General features: G+C 42.9%; 1 protein-coding gene across 1 annotated transcript in view; it reads right to left on the minus strand.

Moving 5' to 3' along the window:
* Positions 1–19,613, minus strand: part of LOC144504757 (protein sel-1 homolog 1-like) — a 41,048-nt gene extending 21,435 nt beyond the window's left edge. The window contains exons 1-6 of the mRNA XM_078230501.1: positions 19,519–19,613; positions 10,290–10,455; positions 6,968–7,021; positions 4,607–4,666; positions 4,419–4,500; positions 3,200–3,354 (exon numbers count right to left, since the gene is read on the minus strand). Of these exons, the coding sequence (XP_078086627.1) occupies positions 3,200–3,354; positions 4,419–4,500; positions 4,607–4,666; positions 6,968–7,021; positions 10,290–10,455; positions 19,519–19,613 (612 nt within the window). The remainder of the gene's footprint in view (positions 1–3,199; positions 3,355–4,418; positions 4,501–4,606; positions 4,667–6,967; positions 7,022–10,289; positions 10,456–19,518) is intronic.
* Positions 19,614–21,812: the final 2,199 nt, after the last annotated feature.

Here is a 21,812-nt window from a genome sequence, read left to right on the forward strand (position 1 = left end):
CATCTCAGGACACTAAGGGGCGATTTAGCATGGCCAATCAACCTAACCCGCACATCTTTGGACTGTGGGAGGAAACCGGAGCACCCGGAGGAAACCCACGCAGACACGAGGAGAATGTGCAAACTCCACACAGACAGTGACCCAAGCTGGGAATCGAACCCAGGTCCCTGGAGCTGTGAAGCAGCAGTGCTAACCACTGTGCTACCGTGCCGCCCTAGGGGTAGTAAATTATTTCCAGGGGGCATTTACGAGTCAACTACTTTATTGTGGCTCTGGAGTCACATGTAGGCCAGACCAGATAAGGATGGCTGATTTCCTTCCTTAAAGGAGACTCGTGAACCAAATGGGTTTTTACAACTATTGAGAATTGTTTCATGGTCATCATTATGGTGTGATTTGATCCGGGTCCTCAGAGCATTACGATGGCTCTCTGGATTACTAGTCCAGGGAAAATACCACCACACCATTGCCCCATCTATTTCCAAGTCAAGATGGTGTGTGGCTTAAAGGGGAACTCGCAGGTGGGTGTGGTTCATTCATCCGCTCTCTTTTTGTTCTAGATGGTAGTGGTCACGGGTTTAAAAGATATTGTCAAAGGAGCCTGGGTGAGTTGCTGCAGTGAATCTTATAGATGGTGCACACAGCTAGCACTGTTGGTGGCAGAGGGAGCAAATGTTTAAGGTGGTAGATGAGGTGCCAATCAAATGGGCTGCTTTTTCCTGGATGGTGTCGATCTCCTTGAATGCCATTGCAGCTGCACTCATCCAGGCAAGTGGAGAGTATTCCATCACAGGAATGAAATATCTGCTATTGGAACAAACATTACACAACACACATTGCTGAAAACACATCCTCGATCTTTTGTGAAAGTCAGTATATAAAATTTACCCAACCAATTAAAAACTAAAGCTCTTTCATGCACTACTAATTTATTACAGTAAGAGTTTTAACAACACCAGGTTAAAGTCCAACAGGTTCATTTGGTAGCAAATGCCATTAGCTTTCGGAGCCCTGCTCCTTCGTCAGATGGAGTGGATATTTGCTCACAAACAAGGCACACAGAGACACAAAATTAAGTTACAGAATACTGATTAGAATGCGAATCTTTACAGCTAACCAAGTCTTAAAGATACAGACAACGTGAGTGGAGGGAGCATTAGGCACAGGTTAAAGAAATGTGTATTGTCTCCAGACAGGACAGCCAGTGAGATTCTGCAAGTCCAGGAGGCAAACTGTGGGGGTTACCGATAGTGTGACATGAACCCAAGATCCTGGTTTAGGCCGTCCTCATGTGTGTGGAAGTGGGGGTGTGGGGATGTGGGGACCGCACAACCTCAAAGAGACCATCCCCACACCCCCACTTCTTGCCTTCAAACAACCGCACAACCTCAAACAGACCATTGTCCGCAGCAAACTACCCAGCCTTCAGGAGAACAGTGACCACGATACCACACAACCCTGCCACAGCAACCTCTGCAAGACGTGCCGGATCATCGACATGGAACACCATCTATCAGGTACACGGTACCTACTCTTACAACTTGGCCAACGTTGTCTACCTGATATGCTGCAGGAAAGGATGTCCCGAGGCATGGTACATTGGGGAAACCATGCAGACGCTACGACAACGGATGAATGAACACCGCTCGACAATCACCAGGCAAGACTGTTCTCTTCCTGTGGGGGAGCACTTCAGCGGTCACGGGCATTCGGTCTCTGATCTTCGGGTAAGCATTCTCCAAGGCGGCCTTCACGACACACGACAGCGCAGAGTAGCTGAGCAGAAACTGATAGCCAAGTTTCGCACACATGAGGACAGCCTAAACCGGGATCTTGGGTTCATGTTACACTATCGGTAACCCCCACAGCTTGCCTCCTGGACTTGCAGAATCTCACTGGCTGTCCTGTCTGGAGACAATACACATGACAATACACATTTCTTTAACGTGTGCCTAATGCTCCCTCCACTCACATTGTTTGTATCTTTAAGACTTGATTAGCTGTAAAGATTTGCATTCTAATCAGTATTCTGTAACTTGATTTTGTGTCTCTGTGCCCTGTTTGTGAGCAAATATCCACTTCATCTGACGAAGGAGCAGTGCTCCGAAAGCTAATGGCATTTGCTACCAAATAAACCTGTTGGACTTTAACCTGGTGTTGTTAAAAATCTTACTGTGCTTACCCCAGTCCAACGCCGGCATCTCCACATCACGACTAACTTATTGCATCATTCACATATAAGCAAATTCAATTAAGAGTGGTGACCATTATTAACATCTAAACTTCTTTTAAGGGGAGTGGGACTAGCTGAATTGTTCTCAAGAGAGCTGACAGGGACGTGATGGGCCAAATGGTCTTCCGTGCTGTAAGCATTCCATGAAAATAATGAAGAGGTTACAGCAAAAGTTTAATATGGAAAAACAGAAATGGGAATGTGAAAACCGTTGTCGAAAAAACCTATCTGGTTCAATAATGTCCTTTGGAGAAGGAAATCTGCCGTCCATACCCTGTCTGGCTTACATATGACTCCAGAGCCACAGCAATGTGGTTGACTCCCAACTGCCCTCGAAGGGCAACTAAGGATGGACAATAAATGCTGGCCAGCCAGTGGTGCCCAGGTCCCACGAACGAATTTAAAAAAACTTCCAAAAGCATGTCTGCTGGAGTCTTTTCAAGTCGGTCCCAATACAAACTTACATAGGACCAGAAGTAGGCCATTCAGCCCATCGAACCCGCTGTGCCATTCAGTAAGATCATGGTTAATCTGTGGCCTATCTCCATGTACCTGCCCTAGGCCCATATCCCTTGATACCTCTGTTCAATAAAAATTTGTCTGTCTCAGACTTAAATCTAACAATTGAGCCAGCATCCACTGCCATTTGAGGAAGAGAGTTTCAAAGCTCCCCCACTCTCTGCGTGTAGAAATGTTTTCGAACATCTCTCCTGAATGGCTGGGCCCTCATTTTTAGATTATGGCTCCTGGTTCTAGAGTCTTCAACGAGTGCAAACAGTTTATCCTTATCCACCCTGTCCTTCCCCCTAAACATTTTGTAAACTTCTTTCAGAAAAAAATTAAAATCTGCAAAATTTGAAATGAACTATTCAACATGTTTGGTGACATCTGCTTAGCAAAGTAATAAATTGCTGCTTTTTTAAAAAAAACTAAAATTAAAAGGAAAAGGAAGGTGCGGATTCGTACCTGTGACTGAAGATCTCCTTTCTCTGCTATAAACTGGAAGAACTGATACAGATCTAAATCCATGATTTCACCATTGGAGCTATGATTTTCAGCTCTTTCTGTCAATCTAACCTTTTCAGTTAGAATTTCTCCACTGAGGGCAACATTATCTGCCACTGTTTTTGTGGAAGAAGCAAGAGTTAACTATTTTATGAGATGGCATCCTCTTTGCTAATCTAAAAGATATCAGAGGGGGAAAGCATTTTGCATTAACACTTGAAAAATAACCAACTGAAGGCTGCAAAATGTAATTTGAATTGGTATTAACACAGGTCCATATAGCGAGAAAGTCAATATCAGGAAATTGATAGGAGTGAGATTTAGGACTGAAGTTCAAGGAGCACTCGAATTAATGTTCAGCTCACCCCATGACATCTCAAATCAATAATACAAGAATACACAAATGTGTCTGACCTTCCTGTTGCGCGTATACTAATTCACAAAAAAAGTCTAGCTCACGCTCACACCGGCTCCCAGTCCAGTTAAAGTTTAAAGTTTATTTGTTAGTGTCACAAGTAGGCTTACATTAACACTCCAAGACATTACTGAGAAAATCTCCTAGTTGCCACACTCCGGCGCCTGTTCGGGTACACTGAGGGAGAATTTAGCACGGCCAATGCACCCTAACCAACATGTCTTTCAGACCATGGGAGGAAACCGGAGCACCCGGAGGAAACCCACGCAGACACAGGGAGAATCTCCGCACAGACAGTCACCCAAGCTGGGAATCGAACCCGGGTCCCTGGTGCTGTAAGGCAGCAGTGCTAACCACCGTGGTTACTCCTTGAATTTAAAATGACTGCCCTTTGTTTTCAAACTACTCCATGGCTTTGCGCCTCTCAATCTCTGTAATCTCCTCCCGTAATATGCTGAGTGAGGTTTGTTACTCTTTGTGCACTGAAAAAGGAGCGTTTCATTTCTTCACCTCTTTCTTTCCTACAGAGGTGTGAGCGGATGCTGCCCCCCCACCCCCACCCATTACTAACTGTGTAAGGTGCCATGTCACAACAATAAATACACTCTATTTGCAAAACTTCAGGAACACTGAAAAGGTAAATCCCTGGATTATTGTAGCATGTACAGTCTGAAAGCTACTTCAACAAAGCAGATTTTGCATAGATAACTTCTGCCTCTTGAAGGACAACTAGTATTTTCCCTATTCAGATTCAAAGATGATTACCGTATTTTGCTGCAGTTTTGTAATGAACAAGAGCTGCTTCACAGTGCTGTGGCAGATTAATACCATTAAGATACCTGTAGCCCTGTTGAAAGATAAATCATTATATAAAGCACTGTTCTTAATAATGATCAGCTATTGATGATTTAATATAACTACACAAATTGAAATGATTCAATTGATACACCTACCAGAATCATGTGTGCGACAAAGTTTCCACCCAATGCCGCAAATGTATAATACACCAGTGCCTGAAAAATATTTGTAGCAAAGTTTCTTGAGTACAAAAATATGCCCATAAAAATCTAACCTCAATGCTAACAAAATAATTCTATCATACTTAGTATGACATAGTGAGATTCACAATGTATAGGGGTTAAGGAGACAGCTATTTTAGATGTCAGGTGAAGAGTCTTCTGCTTAGAGGGTTGGCTGTTGAGGTCTGTCGATGCTCAGATGATGAGTGTATTCAGGGTTAAGACTGAAAGGTATTTTGGACTTTAAGAGAATCAAGGGCTTGGTGGACTGGGTAGGAAAGTGGGGTTGAGATTAAGGGTCAGCAATGATCCAATGGTGAAGCAGCCTTGAGGGGCCCATATGGTCTGCTCCTGTTTATGATCATTTTTTAATGGTAACCAACACATGCAGATTTACAATGATAGTATTACATGCTTGTCGTCAAATATGTGATTTTGTACCACTGTCACCTTCCATGATGTCACGGATAGATGGATTCCTGATCGGTAAGGGAATTAGGGGTTGTAGGGATCAGGCGGGTAAGTGGAACTGATCCACTTCAGATCAGCCATGATCTTATTGAATGGCGGGGCAGGCTAGATGGCCTACTCCTGCTCCTATTTCTTATGTTCTTATGATGGAATATAAAATAATAGACTTATCATCAAGTCCAAACTACATCACGATCCAACACATAAATTGGTGATGAACTCACAAGAGCATTATGATCTTGTGATCAAGCCCTTGGGTAGATTAAATCTAGTGTCACATAGATATATTTTAGTGATCTATTTAAACAATGAGTTACGAGTCGTCTGTTTCTGAATCTGCGCCATTGGTTGCAATGTATCAGAGGGTGCTTTCTTAAAACAACAAGAATGTTACACCTGTAATAAAGTGGATTGTGATAAAATTAATCTCATGTGACATGAATCACAGGCAAAACAAGTTATCTTGCTCTTCCTTTAACTGTCCCTCTGCTTCTTGTCCACTGATCAATTCCTTCCAAAAGAGAAAATGCTGGAAAATATCCGCAGGTCTGGCAGCATCTGTAAGGAGAGAAAACTTTGACAAAGGGTCATCTGGACTCGAAACGTCAGCTCTTTTCTCTCCTTACAGATGCTGCCAGACCTGCTGACATTTTCCAGCATTTTCTCTTCTGGTTTCAGATTCCAGCATCTGTAGTCATTTGCTTTTCTTTTGACCAATTCCTTCAATTGACACCACAAAACCGGATTATCTGGTCATTATCACGTTATTTAGCTGTTGTGTTTCCTACATTACAATAGTGGATGGGATTTTCCAGACGCACTTGCCCCAAAACCAGAAAATCTCACCTGAGGTGAACGGACCTTTCCATGTTCCACCCCTCATCCGATACAATTCCCGTAGCGGATGGAATGGGAAAATTCACCCCAGTTACTATACTTTAGAAGTACTTAATTGGCTGCAATGCACTTTGAGCCATCCAGTGTCTGTGAAGGCACTATGGAAATGCAAGTCTTTCTTTACTTGCTCCCAATACTAAACCCTGAGCCATACGTTGATAGTGTTTATCTGTGCCTGTTTCTTTGCACTTGCGTATTGGCATTCTTTGGTATTTCAGAGAATGCTACTGCATTAATTCATCACTTAATTTTTCTCGCTCTCTGAAATTAGTTTGAAGGATTACTCGCCTACACCTGCCTATGCCTTTCATTCCAAAATGGACCATGCTGACAGGTTCCGCAATGCACTCTTTTAACAGCTCATTTTGACTTTTAAGGAAATTATTATTTGATACTTAAGTTTTCAGCAGAATTTCATTTGTCATTTTTTTTGTCTTTTTGTAATCCAAGTGACAGTGTGCGATCAAGTAGTGTGGCATGTCTTGCGATTGTTAGTCCTGTCAAAAGTATTACTACATTGCCCCTGAAACCAAACTCGCTGTTAAAAGATTGGTGGCTTGTGTGGTTGGCTCACTTAAACAACCTCAACCTCTGATTGACAACAATTTGATTCTTCATTCAAAACATGCACATTGCTCAAGGCTTCTTAAACCAGAACAATAGCTGCGATGTCCAATCTCTATATTAGAAATAGAGACTAAAAAATAGCAATGCAGGATCCAGCAAAGGTTGTCACATTAGATCTTGTTGGACTGAAGAATATTAGGAGCAAAGCTGAATGCATTGTAATATTCTCAACTAATGTTGTTCTGAATAGATTGAAGATGTTTTAGCATCACATCATCTTCAGTCAACTCACCAGCAGAACGAGTTATCTTCCTTTTGATGTAATTACTGCATAAAGTGACACTATCTACATTTTCTTACCTTAGGTTGGTTAAAACCCACACCAATACCAGTGGCATGCATGAATCCTAATGCCTAACAAAAGCCCAAAAAATACATGTTTAAGACCTTCAAAAATATTCACAGAATTTAGACCCACATTATTCCACCTTAAACATTCATGAAGAGGTTGATTACTAATGCAACGTTAATTTAACAAACTATTCACCACATGAAAAATATTTCTGTGTCTATCTCTTTGAAATAATGCTAATTTGATAACAAACAATAAGAAACAGATAAATGAAATTTCAATTTAAAAATAAATTAGTATACTGAAATACCTATTCAAAACATTGGCCCTGATTTTACCAGCACGGCCGCCCAAGGTTCGTAAGGTCACGTCCGAGGCTAACGGGGAGTGCCGCTCTGCAAGCCTCGCTCGCCCCAATTTCGGGGCAGCCATGCCGGTAAAATCAGGGCCATTATCTGTGGCATAATTTTCTATGGTAGAAAGGTAAAAAGGAACTGTTTATGAGCAATCTAATACATTGCAATGTGATGTGTGGTAGGATTGTGGTCGGTGCAGACTCGATGGGCCGAATGGCCTCCTTCTGCACTGTAGGGATTCTATGATGTGGGCTTTGGGTTATTACCGCCACACAATTCTCAGCCAGAGGGCGCAATTTTACCAGCCATTTATGCCACATTCCTGCTGCAGCAAGGTCGGAGAATTTTGCTCCCAGCCAAATCTCTGTTCACTACAATGGGATGGGAAAACCCCGCTGGCGTCAACGGCCGTAACGTTCCGGACAAAGTGTTTGGAGATTCTTGCACTCCTCCAATTCTGGCCTCTAAAACATCCCTGATTTTAGTCGCTTTAAAAAAAATTTCTTTAGTTGCTTTGCCATTGGTGATTGTACCTTCAGCTGCCTGGGCCCTAAGCTCTGCAATTCCCTCCCTAAACCTCCCTGCCTCATTCCTCCTTCAAGATTCTCCTTAAAACATACCTCTTTGACTAAGCTTTTGGCCACGTGCACGAATATCTCCTTACACGGCTCAATGTTATATTTTGTTTTAATATCCTTGGGAAACATCTTGTGACATTTTATTATCTTAAACACAGTGTAAAGACAAGCTGTTCTTGTTGAATGAAGTTAAATCATTCCCTCATGGAGAGAAGGGAAAAAATAAAATTGAAAGGCAACTCAACATGTCCTAATTCTTCTTGAATACTATCTAGTAGCTGGTTGCTGAATATCACTTGCAACACAGTCAATCTTCTTTTGGTTGGAAATACGTACACATATTGATGCTTGAAGCAGACAATAGTTTTTCAAATGAGGGAGGAATATATTACAAGTCCTTTGATTCACCAGGTTAAATATTGAAAAAGTTCCACAAAGGCAAAGTCAAATTAAATCTCAACCTTAAATGGTCAGGAATACTCTTATTCTTTTGTTTTAAATTGAACAAGTATTTTATATTGTAATTTTTTAAATGGAGCAAAACTATGATGCAACATCTGTTCACCAAATCAAATCATTTTCCTGAGCACTATTTGAGAAAGCCTATACCAAGATATTATCGATAATGGTATGTCCTTCCAAAGATAGTTCAGTTTTGAAAGTTCAACATAAATGACCAACTATATATTTTATCATGCAGAGAAGACCATAATAAATAGGAACAGGAGTAGGCCATTCAGCCCTTCGAACCTGCTCCGCCTTTTAATAAATTTATGGCTAATCTAACACTCACTAAGTCCACTTTTCTGCTTTCTCTCTGTAATCCTTAATTTCATTACTGACTAAAAACCTATTGGCCACAGCCTTAAAAATGTTCAAGGACTCAATCTCCACAGCTTCCCAGGGAAAAGAATTCCATTGAATCTCTTTGAGAGAAGAAACTCTTCCGCTAATCCATCTTAAACAAGCACACCCCTTAATCTGTGATTATCCCACTGGTTCTACACTCTCTCATGAATAGAAAAACCCTCCAAACATTTACCCTCTCTAACCCCCTAAGAATCTTAGATGTTTCAATCAAATCACCTCTCATTCTTCTGAACTCCAAGGAGTACAGAATCAACCTGTCCAATCTTTCCTCATATGGCAGTCCCTCCATACCCGAGACAAGGAGGAATTTCTTCAGCCAGAGGGTGGTGAATCTGTGGAATTCATTGCCGTAGAAGGCTGTGGAGGCCAGGTCATTGAGTGTATTTAAGACAGAGATAGGTTCTTGATTGGTAAGGAGATCAAAGGTTACGGGGAAAAGGCGGGAGAATGGAGTTGAGAAACGTATCAGCCACGATTGAATGATGGGGCAGACTCGATGGGCCGAATGGCCTAATTATGCTCCTATATCTTATGATCGTATGAGATTGTCCTATTAAACTCTCTCTGTACTGCCTCCAATGATAATATATAGAACCATAGAAAATTTACAGCTCAGAAACAGGCCTTTTGGCCCTTCTTGTCTGTGCCGAACCATTTTTTGCCTAGTCCCACTGACCTGCACTTGGACCATATCCCTCCACACCCCTCTCATCCATGAACCCGTCCAAGTTTTTCTTAAATGTTAAAAGTGACCCCGCATTTACCAATTTATCCAGCAGCTCATTCCACACTCCCACCACTCTCTGCGTGAAGAAGCCCCCCTAATATTCCCTTTAAACTTTTCTCCTTTCACCCTTAACCCATGCCCTCTGGTTTTTTTCTCCCCTCGCCTCAGTGTAAAAAGCCTGCTTGCATTCATAGAACATAGAACATAGAACAGTACAGCACAGAACAGGCCCTTCGGCCCACGATGTTGTGCCGAGCTTTATCTGAAACCAAGATTCACTCTATCTATACCCATCAAAATCTTTCCTTAAATAAGGGGACCAAAACTGTACACAGTATTCTAAAACAAAAACAGAAAATGCTGGAAAATCCCAGCAAGTCTGACAGCATTAATGGAGAGAGAATAGAGCCAATGTCGAGTCTGGATGAGTTATCCAGACTTTTCCAGCATTTTCTGCTGTTGTTTCAGATTCCAGCATCCGCAGTATTTTGCCTTTATCACAGTATTCTAAATGTGACCTCTCTGGTACATTGTTCAGTTGCAGCGACACTTTACTTTTCTACTATAGCCTTCTTGAAATAAAAGCCAGCATTCCATTTGCTGGAATGCTGGAAAAACTCAGCAGGTCTGGCAACGTCCCTCGGAAGGCTCTGTTCTCTCGCCCGACAGATGCAGCCAGACCTGCTGAGTTTTTCCAGCATTCTCTGTGTGTTTCAGATTCCAGCATTTGCAGTATTTTGCTTATTTTATATGTTTTATCATATTATTTACATGTTAAATCCATTTTTAAGGAGCTCACAGTTTGGGCTTTATGCGAGCCATTTTCTGCCAAGGCCTCAAAGAGATCTTTAGCTGCTGTAACATTTTGGGGCAGTTGGTCACCAAACAATAAGGCAAAGGCTATTCGTTCCATGGCTTTCGTACTTCCGATGTCAGCTGCTTTCACCAGTAGCTTATAACCTCTACTTAAAAACAGGAAAAATAAGTGTTAGAAGCAAGAAATTGGTATTTTAAACATCTCCAGATACTGCTGTATTTAATTCTCTGCTATATAGAAACATAGAAGATAGGAGCAGGAGGAGGCCATTCGGCCCTTCGAGCCTGCTCCGCCATTCATCACGATCATGGCTGATCATCCAACTCAATAACCTAATCCTGCTTTCTCCCTGTAACCTTTGATCCCATTCACCCCAAGTGCTACATCCAGCCGCCTCTTGAATACATTCAATGTTTTAGCATCAACTACTTCCTGTGGTAATAAATTCCACAGGCTCACCACTTTTTGGGTAAAGAAATGTCTCCTCACCTCCATCCTAAATGGTCAACCCTGAATTCTCAGACCGTGACCCCTGGTTCTGGACTCCCCCACCATCAGGAATATCCTCCCTGCATCTACCCTGTCTAGTCCTGTTAGAATTTTATAAGTCTCTATGAGATCCCCCCTCATTCATCTGAACTCCAGCGAAAACAATCCTAACCTAGTCAATCTCTCCTCATACATCAGTCCCACCATCCCCACTAAGGACCCCACGTACCCCGGACATTCTCTCTTCCACCTTCTTCCGTCGGGAAACAAATACAAAAGTCTGAGGTCACGTACCAACCGACTCAAGAACAGCTTCTTCTCTTCTACCATCAGACTTTTGAATGGACCCACCTTGCACTAAGCTGATCTTTCTCTACACCCGAGCTATGACTGTAACACTACATTCTGCACTCTCTCGTTCCCTTCTCGATGAATGGTATGCTTTGTCTGTATAGCACGCAAGAAACAATACTTTTCACTGTATCCCAACACATGTGACAACAATAAATCAAATCAAGATATTGGAGGCAGCATGTTGATGAAATGAGAATGCCTGTGGACTGACTGTTAATATAACCCACAGCACCATGGATCAGAAGATTCACAGGATAAGAAACTTCTCATTTTAATAATTTGGTTATTAATGTAAGCTTTACGTGATATAGAACTCGTCACTCATATATGACATTGCATTTGTGAAAGTTTGAGCTGTGTGAATGCTCCTTCCATGGCCAGTGGAACTGAACCCATGACCTTATGGCTCAGATGGCAGCGAATCCTCCATTTTCCCAGCCCACTGCCTTCCTCTGCAGCAAATGTGGCAGAGAGTGCCATGCCAGAGTGGGGCAATGCTTAACACAGAGTGGAACACAGCACGGAAATGGCCCTTTGGTCCAACTCGTCCATGCCTATCAGGTTTCCTAAACTGAACTAGTCCCATTTGCCTGCGTTTGGCCCATATCCCTCTAAACCTTTCCCATCCATGTATCTGTCCAAATGTCTTTTCAATGTTGTAATCGTATCCATCTCTACAACCTCCTCTGGCAGTTCATTCCATATACGCACCACCTACTGTGTGAAAAAGTTGCCCCTCTGGCCCCTTATAAATCTTTCCCTCTCACCTTAAATCTATGCCCTCAAGTTTTGGACTTCCCTTCCCTGGGGAAAATATCTTGGCTATTCACCTTATCTATGCCCTTCATGATTTTATAAATCTTTATGAAGGTCACTCATAAAGGGCTGAAGTTAGAAATAGGAAAGGAGCGATCACGTTGTTAGGAGTTTACTATAGGCCCCCAAATAGTAATAGAGATGCGGAGGAAGAAATTGCTAAGCAGATTATGGATAGGTGTGGGGGTCACAGGGTAGTTGTCATGGGGGACTTTAACTTTCCAAATATTGATTGGAACCTTTGTAGGTCGAATAGTTCGGATGGGGCAGTTTTTGTGCAGTGTGTGCAGGAGGGTTTCCTGACACAATATGTGAATAGGCCGACAAGAGGTGGAGGCCACATTGGATTTGGTACTGGGAAATGAACCGGGCCAAGTGTTAGATTTGGTTGTGGGAGAGCACTTTGGAGATAGTGACCACAATTCAGTGTCTTTTGTTATTGCAATGGAGAGGGATAGGGCCGTACGGCAGGGCAAGGTTTATAATTGGGGGAGAGGTAATTATGATGCGATTAGGCAAGAATTAGGGGGCATAAGATGGGAACAGAAACTGTCAGGGAAAGGCACTAATGAAAAGTGGAACTTTTTCAAGGAACAAATACTGTGTGTCCTTGATAGGTATGTCCCTGTCAGGCAGGGAGGAAATGGCCGAGTGAGGGAACCATGGTTCACAAAAGAGGTGGAATGTCTTGTAAAAAGGAAGAGGGAAGCTTATGTAGGGATGAGGAAACAAGGTTCAGATGGCTCGATTGAGGGTTACAAGTTAGCAAGGAATGAGCTGAAAAAGGGGCTTAGGAGAGCTAGAAGGAGGCATGAGAAGTCCTTGGCGGGTCGGATCAAGGAAAACCCCAAGGCTTTTTACTCTTATATGAGGAATAAAAGAATGACCAGGGTGAGGTTAGGGCCGGTCAAGGACAGTAGTGGGAACTTGTGTATGGAGTCAGTAGAGTTAGGAGAGGTGATGAATGAATACTTTCGGTGTTCACCAAGGAGAGGGGCCATGTTTTTGAGGAAGAGAAGGTGTTACAGGCTAATAGGCTGGAGGAAGTAGATGTTTGGAGGGAGGATGTACTAGCAGTTTTGAATGATCTGAAGGTCGATAAGTCCCCTGGGCCTGATGAAATATATCCTAGGATTCTTTGGGAGACAAGGGATGAGATTGCTGAGCCTTTGGCTTTGATCTTTGGGTCCTCACTGTCCATGGGGATGGTGCCAGAGGACTGGAGAGTGGCAAATGTTGTTCCTCTGTTTAAGAAAGGGAATAGAAATTACCCTGGTAATTATAGGCCGGTTAGTCTTACTTCGGTGGTTGGTAAGTTGATGGAAAAGGTCCTTAGGGATGGGATTTACGACCATTTAGAAAGATGCGGATTAATCCGGGATAGTCAGCACGGATTCGTGAAGGGCAAGTTGTGCCTCACAAATTTGATAGAATTTTTTGAGGAGGTAACTAAGTGTGTTGATGAAGGTAGGGCAGTTGATGTCATATACATGGATTTTAGTAAGGCGTTTGATAAGGTCCCCCATGGTCGGCTTATGATGAAAGTAAGGAGGTGTGGGATAGAGGGAAAGTTGGCTGATTGGATAGATAACTGGCTATCTGATCGAAGACAGAGGGTGGTGGTGGATGGAAATTTTTCGGACTGGATGCAGGTTGCTAGCGGAGTGCCACAGGGATCAGTGCTTGGTCTTCTGCTATTTGTGATTTTTATTAATGACTTAGAGGAGGGGGCTGAAGGGTGGATCAGTAAATTTGCTGATGACACCAAGATTGGTGGAGTAGTGGATGAGGTGGAGGGCTGTTGTAGACTGCAAAGAGACATAGATAGGATGCAAAGCTGGGCTGAAAAATGGCAGATGGAGTTTAACCCTGATAAATGTGAGGTGATTCATTTTGGTAGGACAAATTTAAATGTGGATTACAGGGTCAAAGGTAGGGTTCTGAAGACTGTGGAGGAACAGAGAGATCTTGGGGTCCATATCCACAGATCTCTGAAGGTTGCCACTCAAGTGGATAGAGCTGTGAAGAAGGCCTATAGTGTGTTAGCTTTTATTAATAGGGGGTTGGAGTTTAAGAGCCGTGGGGTTATGCTGCAACTGTACAGTACCTTGGTGAGACCACATTTGGAATATTGTGTGCAGTTCTGGTCACCTCACTATAAGAAGGATGTGGAAGCACTGGAAAGAGTGCAAAGGCGATTTACCAGGATGCTGCCTGGTTTGGAGGGTAGGTCTTATGAGGAAAGGTTGAGGGAGCTAGGGCTGTTCTCTCTGGAGCGGAGGAGGCCGAGGGGAGACTTAATAGAGGTTTATAAAATGATGAAGGGGATAGATAGAGTGAACGTTCAAAGACTATTTCCTCGGGTGGATGAAGCTATTACAAGGGGGCATAACTATAGGGTTCATGGTGGGAGATATAGGAAGGATGTCCGAGGTAGGTTCTTTACTCAGAGAGTGGTTGGGGTGTGGAATGGACTGCCTGCAGTGATAGTGGAGTCAGACACTTTAGGAACATTTAAGCGGTTATTAGATAGGCACATGGAGCACACCAGGATGATAGGGAGTGGGATAGCTTGATCTTGGTTTCAGATAAAGCTCGGCACAACATCGTGGGCCCAAGGGCCTGTTCTGTGCTGTACTGTTCTATGTTCACTCCTCATCCTCCTCCCTCCAGGGGAAAAAGTCGCCACCTATCTAGCCTCTCCTTATAATTCAAACCTTCCAGTCCCGGTAACATCCTTATAGATCAGCGGTAATTCAGTCCCCACTTTAAAGTTGTGCGAGCTGTCATTATTTTTCTGGTATTATTCTTTGCTTTCATATTCTTGATTATTGTTAGCCAGCAAAAAGATGGTAAATTGGAAAACAGAGAAACAGAGTTGGTTGGAGCACAGCAGCTTTAATGCAGATTGAGAAGCTATGAGACACACACTGAGGTGCTATAATACCAAAGGCGGAATGGCATAACAAGATTATGTAGACAGTTAACATTGTGGACACAGGAATTTGTACTGGGAATAAGTAGACCAAAAGTGCGACACAAACATGGCAAAAGGAAGTCAAGTTTTGCAGATAGTAAGCTTTTATTGATGTAAGAATTTTTCAACACTTATTTGAGATACATGTGCCTCAGTATGTTTACCATACAGACATGATATAGTCATGTAAATAGTTCATAGAATCCCTGTAGTGCAGAAGAGGTCATTTGGCCCATCGAGTCTGCACCGACTCTTTGACAGAGTATCTTACCAAGGCCCTCTCCCCAGCCCTATCCCTGTAACCCCACATATTTAGCATGGCTAATCCATCTAACCTACACATCTTGGGACACCAAGGGACAATTTAGCATGGCCAATCCACCTAACCTGCACATCTTTGGAGGATCTGAAGCAGCCACACTAACCATTGAACCACTGTGCCGCCCTTTTATTTTCATATTTTATGATATCAAATCTCCAAATTGAGTTACAACATTCCAATGTTTCTTAATCAACTTATTACATCTATCTTATTACTATTTTATTTTCCTTAATATAGAACATTAACCAATCTAAGAATCTTTAGCTATAAAGCTATAAAAACCTAATGGATTCTCTGTGTCAGTCTGTGAGTTATCTTTCTTTATCAATAATATGTCTGATGAAAACATAAAACAAGAATGCTTTTATAGCAGATTTTAAGAATTCATTTAGAAAGTTATTCTATGACAACATAAGATATAATCTGAATGTGTAAATATTTTTTTTATTGTAAAGTGTTGCTATGTAGATCACAAAGGTTACTTTGAATTACAAAATATTGGAACATGTCAAAGTTACACAAGATAGGCATGGGGTGGCACAGTGGTTAGTACTGCTACCTCACAGTGCCAGGAACTTGGGTTCAATTCCGGCCTTGGGTGACTGTCTGTATGGAGTTTGCACGTTCTCCCCGTGTGTGTGGGTTTCCTCCGGACGCTCCAGTTTCCTCCCACGCTCCAAAGATGTGCAGGTTAGGTGGATTCGCCATGGTAAATTGCCCGTCGGTATCCCAAGATTAGTAGGATAACTACCTCGGGTTATGCGAATAGGGCCTGTGAAAGATGCTCTATCGGAGAGTCGGTGCATGGGCCAAATGGCCTCCTACTGCACTGTGGAGATTCTATGAAAAATTCACATTTATTATGATATGAATTTTGGTTTTAGGCCAATGTGAAGGGGTTAGTGTGGAAACAAAACAACCATTCCAATTGCATTTACAGAACATTGTTCAAATTGTTAATTTATGTTCATTGCTGGCTTAGAAATGGGACAGCTTCACACTAAAGTTCAGTTATATTCTCCTCAAAGCAGCGTCAACGTGTAAACAAAATTAAAAGGAAACATTAGAGCCAGCTTGAAGAGGTTTTGTGCAAGCACAAGGCTGAACAAAAGGAAACTATCCAGCATTAGGTTTGACAAACAAAGGCTGAGCAACTTTGAGACTGGCGACTCAGGGTTCAGCTGATCAGAATGCTTTACTACAGGCATAATAATTTTCGCAAACCAAATATTATTCTCCACTTTAAAGCAGCGTGACAGACAGATCCTTCAGGGCTTTTGTGTTGTTCAGCAAGCAGGATAAAGGAATATAAAAGGGAAAATTTGCTATCATCGCTTCATGGTGAAGCATTCACTTTGTGTTGATCCGGTGGCAAGTGCGGATAATGATTCTGCAAAGTGAATGATTCGCATGACTAATGATTCGATGTTAGAAACGCAAGCAGAAATTTAAAAGGTTACAGAAAGTTCATGACTGCCCTTACAGAGAAATGCTTGATAAAGAGCTTGAAAAAAAATCTTATAGATTATTCAGAAATCCATCTTCTGGAATCGCTCCCTGTAAACAACATTAAATGATGGATTTCTGAATAATCTATAAGATTTTTGTTTCCAAGCTTTTTATAGACCAGGGCATTCATGGTTCCATGTAGGATGCCCCAACGAGATTGATCAGTGGACGGCACTCTGGGTGCCAGGGACTTAGTAGACGCGCCAAACCAACTGACCGATGAATCAGATCATCAGCATGCATCCTGTGAGTCTGCAAGATTGCAGCTAAATGGATGACTGAGGTGGGATGGAAGGGAAATTTACTGTTACAGACGCTTTAAGGTGAAACACAAAGGAAATAATTGATTGCCTGATAGAATTTCAAGGTTATAGTCATGAACACCAAGTGTTGCCAAAAGACAGGAGACCAATAGATCCACTGAATCTTACTGAGTCTCTTAACCTCTGATGCGCGTTATCATACATGAGGCTTGATGCTCAGGAAATAAAGGCTTTTATTTGCTGTAACAAAGCAGCTAACAATTATATACACGATCCCAGACTGAGGGGCTCCAGCCAGAGCAGAGACCTTTATACCTCTCCCAGGAGGCGGGGCCCGACTGGGATGTACCACAACACTACAATACAAAGGTGTAACAACCCCACCCTAACCCCAACAGCAACAAGTAGCACAACCCATCCCTAACCCAACAGCAACATATGTACATACTTGTAGTACTGGCCAGACCCTGGCTCAGTACTATCCAGTGGGAACCAACGATGGTTCACCACAATCTCCAAAAGCTTTTTGAGGACTAATTATCTTGACTTGCTTTTTGGTTGGTTCCCTTACCCTTCTTTATCCACCTCCTGCTCTGTTCACCCCTACCAATGTTACCACTCTTTTAAACCACAGGGGAATGTTTCAGTATGAGAAAGGTGTGAGGCAAGTTGCTCTGTTTCAACTGTGAATCTTCCAACGACAATATGACTTAATTTGCAGTTACCATGAAAATTAGCTCTGAGAATTAAAGCAGGCGACTTAGCCTGCGATAAAAATTTGAGAAGGTATTGGGTGACGCGTGTTCGTGTCCCTACCTCTAGGTTGGAAGTTCCGGGAGCAAGTCGCACTTTAGGACTTGATGGCCATGGAAGCTGCTTGCATAACATGGACAAACAGTTGATTATCAGACTGTAAATAGAATAGAATCAGAATCCTTACTGTACAGAAAGAGGCCATTTGGCCCATCGAGTCTACACCGACCACAATTCCATCCAAGCTCTATTTCTGTAACCCTCATTTACCCTGCTAATCTCCCTGACACTAAGGGGCAATTTAGCATGGCCAATCCACCTAACCCGTACATCGGAAACCGGAGCACCCGGAGGAAACCCACGCAGACACGGGGAGAACGTGCAAACTCCCCACAAACAGTGACCCAAGCCGGGAATCGAACCCAGGTCCCCGGCGCTGTGAGGCAGCAGTGCTAACCACGTGCCGCCCTGATCCCTCCATTGTGCCGAATGGCAGATACTAAAGAGTGGGAGAGTTTCTTGGTCAGCCATACTGCGAAAGGCAATGACAAACCACTGCGGTACATCGTCCATCATAATCATGGGCCAATCCAATGGGATTCCGTGGTCACCAACACCCTCTTAGGGCATGACACCTGAAGGAGGAGGATTGGGTGCTGCATTGTTATTCTTTTCAACCTTTGAACTTCAGTTTGAAAACAGCTGCAAGTGTATCAAATGAAATTAGATCATAGTAAGCCAAAATTAATAGCATAAGGTGCCTCATAATTTAACATTAACTGTTACGTTATTCAAAGACGTCAAAAGAATGTCTACTATAGGCAGCTGAATTTACATGTACAAATTTACACCTATAACTGGGGATGACATTCAGAGATCACAGCTAAAGGTAATTGCAATGAATGATTTCAATATTTCATTTCACGTTATTTAAATCTCAGGTGGAATTTAGTGCCAATGGTTAACCTCCTATTTATTTATTATTGTCACAGGTAGGCTTACATTAACACTGCAATGAAGTTACTGTGAAAATCCCCTTATCGCCACACTTTGGCGCCTGTTCGGGTACACTGAGGGAGAATTTAGCATGGCTAATGCATCTAACTGGCATGTCTTTCGGACTGGGGGAGGAAATCGGAGCACCCGGAGGCAACCCATGCAGACATGGGGAGAACGTGCAAACTCCACACAGACAGTAACCCGAGGCCGGAATCGAACCCGGGTCCCTGGCGCTGTGAGGCAGCAGTGAGGCCACTGTGCCGATCTTGGATTTTTCTTCCTGCCCAATGAGAGACAGGACTGTCATCCAACTCTCGCGAATTTCTCAGAGTCAGGCTTGTTCTTGTGCTGAGCATGAGCGCTGGGACAATGTACAGTGCCTCTGGAGTCCCAGCCACGAGTGGGAGTCATGGAAATGCATTTGGTGCCTTGCCATAGCTTGGCAACGGTGGGAAAGACATCATATAGCACCAGCTGGTCATGCATGGCCTATTTCTGCATTTGGGTAGGTGTATTGGGCTGGATTTTATGGGCCATCTGCGGTACATAGCAGGAAGGTGGTAAAATAGGGCACCATGCCATCGACGGTGTGCTGCCTCCGCCACGATTTTACAAGCATCAGGGGAGATGTGGTGTGTGCTGCCTCAATTGAAGCTCTTAAGTGGGCAATTAATGGCCATTTAAGGGTCTTAGCCCACCACTCAGGCAGCAGGAGAGGCCAACACTCACCTTTGACCCTGTGGGCTGCTGGTCAAAGGGGTGATGAAGAGGAAGGTTGCCTCCTCTTGGATCCCCTGTGCTAATCGGAGTCCCTCCCCCCACATGATAGTTTTCCTTTCTTAAGGCTACAATCAGATCAGCAATGATCTTATTAATGATGGACCTGGCTTGTGGGGCGAATGGCCTACATCTGCTCCTAATTTGTATGTTTGTGTGAACAATATTTGCACTTGGGCAGATCTCATCAGGTACATGCTTATCTACATAGTTTAATGGTTTGGGTGTGTTTTTCTTGACAGAGGCCAATGGATGGCCATTGTATAGAGAAAACATTCCCAATGCAACAGGCATACAGCTCAAGAAAACAGCACGGTGACACAGTGGATAGCAGTGCTGCTTCACAGAGCCAGGTGCAAAACCGGCCTTGGGTGACTGTCTATGTGGAGTTTGCACATTCTTCCCATATCTGGGTGGGTTTCCTCCGGGTGCTCTAGCTTCCACCCACAGTCCAAAGTTGTGCAGGTTAGATGAATTGGCCATGATAAATTGCATCCAAAGATGTGTAGGTTAGGAGCATTAGCTGGGTAAATACATGGGGATAGGGCCTGGGTAAGGTGCTCTGTCGGAGAGTCGGTGCATTCGTGGTGGATCAAATGGCCTTCTTCTGCACTGTGGAGATTCTATGAAATATTGGGAGGAGATAAAGGATCACCGGTACCAGGCTGCTGGGATGCCTGAGGTTTTTAGGACAGACTGGCACTCAGCACTCACTGAAAATGAGCTCTGTGTAGCTAGAGTAAAAGAGGTGGTATTGTAGCATGATTCTCAATAAATCCAGGGAGCAATCAGCCAGCCATTTGTAGTCCTACAGGCCACCTATCATCTTCAATGGCCAGCTATTGAACAAGAAAGGGACAGCTTACAAAATTGCAGTAGACAAGGTTCTTTCACAGGATTTGAGAGAAAAAAAAAAGAAATACATTGTCATACTCTAAATGCTGGAAATTTTAGGCACAGTTTATTGGTTAATGAAGATAAGGACTGCTCCTTGTTCTCATACGATAGTTGCTTGGGAATAGTGGACCCTTAAAAGTCATGGAAAAAAGTGTATAATGTTGGAACCTGCTGCACTTGAGCACAAAATGCATCCACAACTCGGATTTTATTTGTTCATACTCACTCCTTCCTCAGCTTCTTATCTCTGAATCTTTTCAGGAGTTTGGTGCCATTCTGATAGAATTCTTCCATTTCCTTTGCTTGCCTGCTTGTCACTGTTTCTTGTTGGTCTGTTGTGTCCGAAATGTCACAGGTGTTTAACACTGAAAATGCCTGAACAACTGCTGTAATATTTTGTGCACACTGAGCCACACTGAGGTAATGTGCCAATTTACCAATAATTCTGTGCTGTTTGACATCAACCAGAGAATTATTTTCAACTTAAGTCATTGTTACAATAGCTTTGAGCTTATGAAATGCTTATACTGAGTCATATAATGCTAAATTTTATTCCTGCCATTGATAGTGATATTAATACCAACAATCACACATCATTGAAGGTGAAGGCGGAGGCAGGACAAAACACTCTCGTGTGGGTTGGTGGGAAGACCTTGTGCTGCATTTTATGTGCACCCTTCAGCCTTCAAATGTGGCAGTTGTGGGGAGGGTTTCTGTGAAATCCAGTCCAATGTTTCAGGTCTGGTCACCTTTCAGATTGAGAATCAGATTTCAGGGGGTTGACAAAAGATTCAACGTTGACATGAGGAAACATTTTTTCACATGCAGTGTGAGTGGTTAGGATGTGGAATACACTGCTTGAGAGTGTATTGGAGGCTGATACAACTGGGGCTTTCAAAAAGGAATTGGATAGCAACCTGAAAGGAAAACAAGCGAGAGTTGCTCTTGCTGATAGCCAGAATGGACATGACAGGCCGAATAGCCTCCCTCTGTGCTGTGTAACCACTCTATTCTATAATGTTTTTGGTGGTAAACTTACCCCCCTCTCCAATTGTAAGTGGACAGATAGTAGCATTAGTAAAGCATTGAGAACCACTTGTTCCCCATTTCATCACAATCTATAAACTGGTGTTGACAATGCTGAAAGAGATACAATCTGAGAGACACCTAAAACCTTGAGATGTTTGTTAAGCTCAGTCTTGTTTGTTTTTTGTATAAACTACCTTGGATTTTTTGATTATTCTTGCCCTGTTTTATTGCTGTACAATTTTCTTACCTTGAAAAATCTCTTTTGAACCATGATTTGTCTCTTGTAATTGTTTGTCACGATCCTTATTTTCTTTTTCACT

Source organism: Mustelus asterias, chromosome 15, assembly GCF_964213995.1.
Source record: "Mustelus asterias chromosome 15, sMusAst1.hap1.1, whole genome shotgun sequence".
Lineage (NCBI taxonomy): Eukaryota > Metazoa > Chordata > Chondrichthyes > Carcharhiniformes > Triakidae > Mustelus > Mustelus asterias.